General features: G+C 41.4%; 1 protein-coding gene across 1 annotated transcript; it reads right to left on the bottom strand.

Moving 5' to 3' along the window:
* Positions 1–3,985: 3,985 nt before the first annotated feature.
* On the bottom strand, positions 3,986–7,127 carry LOC121767165 (pentatricopeptide repeat-containing protein At5g14080-like). Its single transcript, XM_042163372.1, has 3 exons — positions 5,376–7,127; positions 4,629–5,264; positions 3,986–4,401 (listed from the first exon to the last, which is right to left on the bottom strand). Exons 1-2 carry the CDS (start codon positions 7,006–7,008, stop codon positions 5,059–5,061), a joined length of 1,839 nt encoding a protein of 612 aa, XP_042019306.1. The 5' UTR covers positions 7,009–7,127; the 3' UTR covers positions 3,986–4,401; positions 4,629–5,058.
* Positions 7,128–8,898: the final 1,771 nt, after the last annotated feature.

Raw genomic sequence — 8,898 nt, 5'->3', positions numbered from 1 at the left:
TCTGTGCGAGACGAATATTTTGGGGTTGATTTAGAGAATGTCGTTGTGCGAGAGACTCCTCCGTCTAGACTCTCAACCGCCAGAATCGGGAAGGGGATCCGTAGCTTTTTTACGCGGAAAAGGCGAGACAATTGAACGTATGCATTGTGTAATATTGGATTTCTGTATTTAGCAAGATTTGGACTAATGTATAGGGTAATATTTGTATGTACTTATATATTGAATAATGATGAAATGATTAAAAACTCTTAGCTGTGGGAGCGTTTTTTTATAGGACACGCCGATGTGAGTGGCGTGTTTGAAGAGACGCCTACTTAATTGGCGTCTTTTCACTTTAAAACGCCAACGTGAATGGCGTGTTATTACTGAAACACGCCAACGGGACTGGCGTGTTTGTTCAGAATGTCCGCTTTCGGCGTAGAAAAAACGAGCAACGAAAAAACTAACTTAAAAACGCCAATGGCGTTGGTGTTTTTAAATAACACGCCAACGGCAATGGCGTCTTATTAAAAACGCCTCAGCCGCCTGCTCGGCACCTCAGCCGCCTGCTCGGCACCTCGGCCGCCTGCTCGGCACCTCGGCCGCTGGCTCGGCATCTCGGTCGCCTGCTCGGCACCTCGGCAATGGCGTCTTATTAAAAACGCCAACGGGAATGGCGTGTTTGTTCAGAATGTCCGCATTCGTCGTAGACAAAACGGGCAAAATATAAACTAACTTAAAAACGCCAACGGGAATGGCGTTTTTAAATAACACGCCAACGGGAATGGCGTCTTATTAAAAACGCCAACGGGAATGGCGTGTTTGTTCAGAATGTCCGCATTCGTCGTAGACAAAACGGGCAAAAATATAAACTAACTTAAAAACGCCAATAGCATTGGCGTTTTTCACAAAGACTTACATTCACAAAAACGCCAATATCTCTTTATTTGCCTGTTTTCATTTTCATTTCTACTAGGAAATAATAATTCAGACATCCAAATACTTAATCATAAAGACTTAAAATCAATGAGTTCAAATCAAATGAAAAAACATCAATATCAAATTACAGTAATATCAAGAGTTCAAATTAGTTCAATCGTCACGACGTTTCCGCATAAACAGACGCCGTATCCCCTTCCCAATAGTAGATGTAGATCTAGGGATCCTTGAGGGAGGAGTATCTTGAACAACAGCGTTCTCAAGATCCTCCTGCACAGACGACCGCGGTGGAGAAGGGGGGACATCACTGAGGCCAATATCTTCTCCGGTACCACCGGTATGGCTAATAGAATGACGGCCTCGAAGTGCAGAGCTCGGTGGAGGTGGGTCCTCAAAATCGTCATCGGAGTCGTGTACGAACTGAGATGACGACTCTCCGCGGACGGTTTTCTGCTTGGTTCGTCGTTTTGCCTTTTGCCTTATGGGTACGTCCACGTCCATTGCAGAGCGCTGCGAAGGAGGGTAGTCCATCAGCTGAGGCTCCCCGGATATCTGCAGTCCTTCTTCAACCATCCTCGAAATGGTTTCCATATCCGGACAGAAATGTCCTGTCGCAGCTCGACCACTTAGATAGTGACGTATTTTGTGAAGCGTCTCCACCTACAATTTTTCAAAGTTAAGTACATATCATAATATGAATTTGAATAAGTAATCAGGGTTTAGTTAAGTATGAATAATGTACCGTAAAGTTATGAGAAGATGCGGTTTCGTGGAATCCCTCTTCAGCATGCACGCCGGGTTTGGTTAAATACACCACAGTGATCTGGCGAAACCAATTCATATATTCTTCCGTTGCAACAGGCTCAGTACTGTCCTCCAGATCAGTCCATATCGTAAAGTGTCTGTTGTCCCACTCCTGTATATAATTGGCGTGCCATTGAACCCAATTCCGACCAGCTTTTCCACGGCGATCCTGTTTCAAAAAATCAGAACCGTGGAACCGGGGGAGATCCGGGATATACGGTTGGACAATCCCGAATTGGCGCAACACTCGGTGTGGCAGGTGTGGCTCAGCCAGATTCCAACAAATAAGCGTTGTGATCGACATCCATATAGGACGACCGGCATCACAACTTTCCGGCAACTCCCGGTGGAGATAAGGCCTCCAAATAAACTACATGTGATACAAATTTTTCAAAATAATTTCCATAAAAACAAAAAACAAAAAACCAAAAACATTTTATAAATATATGAAGTACCTGATTAGGATGCATCATGGAGAACTGATCTCGGAAATTTTCAACACAATGTCCGGGTGCTTTTACATATGACGCCGGGCCATTCCATCTAAAAAATTTAAATTATGAGCGAAGAACACGAAAATTGATGAACATTAAGTTTAAAAACGCAATTAATGAACAACTTACGCGCTTGCACATGGTAGATAGTCTGTATGCACGGGATCTAGCATCCTCGGTCTAATATTTGGGATTCTCTCCCAAGCCCAAAGTTGTAATAGAGTTAAGGCTCCCCCTACATCCGTCCTCTGACCAACGGCCGCTTCACACAAATTGTGGTACAAGCAAGCAAGCGTCGCCCCACCCCAGCTATATGTAGAACACCGTTCTATATCCATGAAAAAGTGTAGGCAGAAGAACGGAATTTTATTTCCGGTGGCGTTGGGGATCATCAGACCACCAAGTAATAGCAGACAATAGATACGAGCCCGCTGAGCATATATGTAGTGTTCGTGGTCATTAGACAGCTCAATCCTCAATTGGCGCGATAAGCTCGTCTGCTTAAAAGCCATTTCCTTCAACTCGGATGCTTCCGGTATGAATCCTAGAAAATCCATACACCTGTCCGTCCAATATCCCGCGTCCGTCGGGGGGATGTAAGTTGTCAGAGCCTCTCCATCAACTTTCAGGCCCCATAAGACCTCCACGTCTTCCAGTGTCACAGTCGCTTCACCGACTGGAAAGTGAAACGTGTGAGTCTCTGGCCTCCAACGTTCAATCAGAGCTGTGATAAGATGGTGGTCAATTTCTTTTGGTTTACCACACCTTAACATACCCCCAAACCCCATCTGGTCCACTATTGTCAAGACATGTTGCTGGATGGGAACATCCCAAATTTTTCCTTCAAATCGTCGGCAGCGTACATCTTCGGATGGAACTCCTGCCCATATGTTGTTAGAGACGTGTTGTCTCTGAAAATATAATACAGATGGATCCGCAGGACCACATGCAAGCCGACGACGAGAGGTTGAAGATGATGCCATAATTTTTATTAAAAAGGCAATCAAATAAGCTCAATTGGCCAAACCTCACTTAGTTTGAGCATTCCCAAATAAAGAGTTGAACAGTGAATTGTTGTGTGTACTGCTAGATTTACTATGATTTGCATTTGCTGATCTGCGCTAAATGAAATGGTGAATATGTTCACTCGTAGCATTGGTAGGTACTGTAGTACTTGGGAGGTGCAGAGGCTAAATGTAATCAGTTCTTGTTGGGAATTATTAATATTATGTTTTGATGTCTAGTGTGCTTGTTGGAGTTCCTGATAACATTCGTATATTGGTGTTTGATATGATGAATTTCTAAAGAAGGTGGAGAGGACTATATATCTGGACAACATCTCACCGAACCTATCTCATCTTGAAAGCTGCTATTGATCAGTTCGCCAAAGTAATCACGGTTCAGTTCATACACGCCTATCTGCAACCAAATGGCATCCATGCTGCCCTTGTGGAGGTGGAAAACAGGCAGAAACTCTCATCAATGACCTGGAGAGTGTTGTTCCATTCATGATTGGTGGAATGCCTAGGCCTGTCTTGCTGATCGTCCCAGAAAACCAGGACGTCGTATACAGTGCAGATGGGTGAAGGAACAACTTGCCAAAATGCAGAGTCACACTCTGAATGCTCACCACGTTGATTGAGAGTATTTCTGGTGAAGGAAAACTTAGAAAGCTGGCGCAGATTTATGAGATTGACATTTGATGTTTCCCAGTTTCCCAGGCTGTCGTTTCAAAAGTTCATAGTTTTAAGAGACGGGGGGAGTACATCTTTTGCTGAAGAGGATACTTAATTAGGAGTGGAGGAAGTATTTCTTTCCTGCGTTTCTTACATCAAGATCTCACATTGTTCTTGATTATCCAAACTAACATGTCCATTTTTTCACTACATTGTTAAGCACAAACAAGGTGGACTAAGATTATAGTATACAATTTGTGATGCATCCTCTTAAACGCAGTACTCTGAAAAGTCCAATACGACCATTATCGACGCAACGAGACTCCAGCAGTTCCTTCCAAGTGTAGCATTGGAGGAGCCCCCATGCAAAAACCATACCTTCATCATAATTCTTGGAGCCTTCATCTTCATGGAATGATATAGATTGATAAATGGACAGTGTGGCCCTCATCATTCACAGCATGAGTTATCCATTTGCTACATCAATCATAGCCTGCCGGTAGAATGCCCTATAAATAATCAAAAAAGGGTTGTTATAACCGTGGTAAAAAGGGTGTTTATCAACATAATAAGCATGCTAATGTGGTGAAAAGTGTTTGCAAATAAAGAGGTAACCATTTGACTGTACCATATATTTACACTTACAAGACAAAGTGAATTTGAAAGGCAATGTCAGTACAAATTAGAGCACACAAACATGAAAGATAATAATACTACCACTCAGAGAAAAACTTACAGTTTTCTTGGAGGGCTGCAGTGGGCTAGAGCTCACCCTTAAATCCCCCATGATCACATTTAAACTCCCTTCAAAGAAGTAATCAAGAGGATATAGGTCATAGCACCAAAAATTACAAATTAGTCTCTTGTTCAAAAGAGTGTAAATAGGATGTTTCGATGCAACACCACAAATCCAAAACCAAAAACTGGCCTTTTTGTGTATAATCCCTTGAACAAGTCTAGTAGTGTACGCTGATAATATTTTGACAGAGGTGAATGATAAAAGAAATCATTTCATGAAACATATATTACAAATTTCACAATTCAAAACTTATAGGCTGTCACTGTGGTTTGTTGTGATATAGATAACCCTAGTTTTGGCTACATGACAGTGATTATAGAACCATCAGCTTAACTGCTCGTAATGCAATTACTGTTGATAATCTGAGTCACGAAGATGAGAGTGATGTAGCAAATTCGGGGGGAATAGTATGTAGCATTTCAGGTGATTCATCTGCAATCCATTGTAAGTGCTTGCAGGCCAAGGAATGCTGTCCAGCATCAGCTAAGTATCTCAAAAAAGTCAAATGAGATTCTACACATCCTATGCGACAAGTGAGTTCACGCAACAATTGAGAAACCGGAAGGAGAAACCCTGCCAAGAAAAGTAGTTCAGCACCTTTTTTTCTGCAGTAGTTTAACTTACACACGAACATAAAATGTATATGAGGCCGAAAAGGTAACAAATGAATGAGTTTCATCTTACCTTCTTTGCAGAGGCAAAGAACAAATGTATTTAGTAAGGCCTTGGCAAGTCCTTCGTCCTGTTCAATGGCCTTGTTGAATATTTCAAAGGCTAACTCAACATTTTTCGCCCGGCAGATGCTCTGAAGGAGGGATTTGTATGTTGACTCATTGGGTTCCAATCCGTTCATGGTCATCTGGTTAAACAGGTGGTAAGCATCTTCGACCTGATCTACTTCACAAAATTTGTTGATAAGGATATTGAAACTTTCCAAATTACCACAACAACCAATTGCAAACATCTCATCCCACAACCGTTTTGCAGGGCGCACAAGATCCTCCCTGCAGCAAGCTTCAAGAAGATAATTATAAGATGACACGTCGGGTCCTAAACCTTTTTTCTTCATCTCTTGAAGCAGCTGATAAGCTTCTTTAACTCTTCCCACTTTACAAAGGTAGGAAACCATCACGTTGTAACTATCCAAGTTCCTAAAGTACTCCTTCATGGACAAGAGCTGGAATACTACAACCAACTCTTCTCCTTTTCCATGCTTACAAAGGTTTTCACACAAGTTGATCACTGTCAGCAGAGTTGGTGATCTTTCTTTCTCGAGCATGAACCTTAAAAATGAGATTGCACATGCGGGATTAGAAGACGAAACAGATCCTATCAAGACATTCAGAACATCACCGTCAATCGGAAAATCCCCACTCACAATCACATCGCCCAAGTCCTTTGCTTCACACAAGTGTCTCTCTGTAACAAACTGAAGAATAAGCTCCCGATAATCGCTGGCCCTTGGTGCCACCCCTAACTTACGTTTCCTCTTCAAAACCATGTTCACATCAACCACGCATCCCATCTGGCGCAACGTCTCAGCCACAACTCTATACGCCATAAAGTCAGGCTTACATTCTCTTTTCCTCAACTCCTCCAATGCAAACATCGCATCATTCGCCCGAAGCTCAGTGCACAAACCATGAACCACCAACAGCGCAACAACCGAGCCATTAACCCCCGAAAAATCAACCTTTTTTACATCATCAATCAAACCCAGAATCTCAACCAGTTCCATCTTTCCGCAAATCCTCCACACAAAAACCCCAAAACCAATAGTACTGAGACGAACACCTCTTTTAAGCATTTCATCGAACACATTGCGGGCACTCTTCACATTCCCATCAGAAGCCAGCGCGGCCAGAAGCGAATTGCAAGCTTCAGGCCCTACCTCCGGCGCGATGGAGGCAACATCGCGAAAGAGAGAGAAGGCCGTGTGAGTTCTCCTCCCAGCGACAAGAGAAGTAATGACGGAGCGATAAACGCGGGGGTGCAAGGAAACCCTCTGTGCTCTGATTTGCTTTAAAAGCTTATCGATTGAGTTGAATTGGCGGGAAATGGCTAGGGATTTGAGGAGGGATTGGTAGGTGTCGGAGGTGTGGGAGAAGCCTGGCTGCTGGGATGCCCAATTGAAGAATCCGGAAGCGAGAGAGTGTTGGTTGAGGAGGAAGGGGTCGATGACTCGGGCGACGACGACGGGGGTCAGTGAGTGGCGGCAGCCGAGTTGATGTAGCGTCTTCTCGTGTGACGGCGTCCAACCACGGCTCGACGCTACGAGTAGAGTTCGGCTTATGAGGCTTGCCAGCTCCGCTTGCATGATTGCATCTGCTGCAAATCCCAATTCAAATACCGCAGCTGAATTTGAATCACATCAATCAAGAATTGAAGAACAAATTTGATAATATGAATTTCAATACATGGACTAAAAAACTGTGTATATTTGCATAGGATTTTTTAATTTAATACTAGTACTATATAAATAAATGAGCTTTTGATTACTCGAATTTACTCAAAATTTAGTATAAATTTATTGCTAAAAAGGAAGTAAAAATCAATTAAATAACCTCGTGTTGATCAAAGGTGATAAATTCAAGTAATTACAGTAAATTTCATAGTTGTGGATTGAAATATAAAATCTGATTACATTTGTATAATCTTGTTCGGAAAATTTATATGGTCATTAGATTTAATCTTTTTATTTTACTATTAATATAAATTAATGTTGAAGCGAAATGTGAAATGGAAGAAACACAGATTCGGAAATCGGAACTACAAGTTCAACATTGAATTTCTAATTAAGCTCCCATAAAAAATCCAAAAAATAATTTGATTCTGCCCGAACCCGAAAATCGGGATTTTACGAATCGGGTATCCAATACCCATTTATTTTAAAAAACGAAAAATTCCTCTTTTTTACATTTAGGGCTAATTTTATTTTGTTAATATAGAAATTCCAAATTAGTATTACTCCATTAATTTTAAATGCCATGATATAGGGTGAAGTGGAGATTTTTCGAAAATGCAAATATTAAAATTGAAAAGACTAGACTAACATTTTAACCATCTAAAATTATTTGTTAATTATATATATCGACTAAAGGTCATATAGTATAATTTTATCTCTTTGTCCAGTTATTTTTTTTTTCAAAAGTTCAGCATTTGATTACTACTCCACTGTCTTATTTAAGATGTCCATTTCTTTTAATTTATCATACTCAAGATGTCCACTTTCTATATTTAGAAATGAATCTCTCTCTCCTCGTTAAAATATTCAACTACTATATTTTTTCTCTTTACTTACTCCACCTAACAATTTCTCCTAAAATTCCACGTCACTCAAGAATTTGGATATCTTTGAATGAGATGAAGGGGGTACATATTTTGGTCCATCTCCACAATATCAAGATTACATTTGATTCAATCGTGTACTCCCTCCTTCCACAAGAGTATGCACTCATTCATTTTTAGTCCATCGTATGCATATTCTAATTTTGGAAACTTTTCTCTTGTTATTGAAATAGTTCATTAAAAAATTTTAAGGATTTTTTCTTCTTGTGCCCCCTCTCGTACTTTACTAATTGTGCATTAAAATACTTGTTCAACTAAAAATGTCGTGTCCTCTGTGAGACGGGGTGAGTTTTATTTTGAATTTTGCATCTAAGGGCACCAGCAACGCGTCACGCGGGTGTCCCGCGTTCCGTCACGGAGGAACGGGACGACGACGAGACGCGTTACAGCGCTCCGTCCCGTCCCCAGTCCGTCGCCATCCCGACCCGCGTTCCGTCCCTCCGAGACGCGTAACTCGACGTCTCGCCACGTGGCGAGCTCCCAAGCCATGCGTGACGCCCACTCGTTGGCCCGCGAGTGGGATTCGTCACGTTGACGCAATAATTCATTTTTTTTTAAATTTTGAATTTAAATATAAAAAAAATTTTAAATCCAAACGGTAATGTTACCGTTTTATAGCCGTTTTTCAATTTTTTTAATTTTTTTACTCTATAAATACTCATATTTCATACTCATTTCACACACAAACACACATCTATTCCTCCCAAATCCTCTCTATTTCCACTCCAATTTTCATCTCAAACCAACTCTGTTTTTCTTCCAAATTTAATCAAACTAATGGATCCTTTTGAGCAAATGCGTCAAATAATGGAACATTCACTTGAAGAAGATCGACGTCGGGAGGCGGAGGAAGCCGCGC

This window comes from Salvia splendens, chromosome 15, assembly GCF_004379255.2.
Source record: "Salvia splendens isolate huo1 chromosome 15, SspV2, whole genome shotgun sequence".
Lineage (NCBI taxonomy): Eukaryota > Viridiplantae > Streptophyta > Magnoliopsida > Lamiales > Lamiaceae > Salvia > Salvia splendens.
Note: the sequence above shows the minus strand (reverse complement) of the source record. Positions and strands in the feature narration are given on the sequence as shown.

Coding starts and splice junctions, on each gene's coding strand:
- LOC121767165 (XM_042163372.1), bottom strand. CDS start 7,008: ATGCAAGCGGAGCTGGCAAGCCTCATAAGCCGAACTCTACTCGTAGCG. Junction 5,265..5,375: donor TCTTTGCCTCTGCAAAGAAG/GTAAGATGAAAC, acceptor TTTTCTTGGCAG/GGTTTCTCCTTCCGGTTTCT.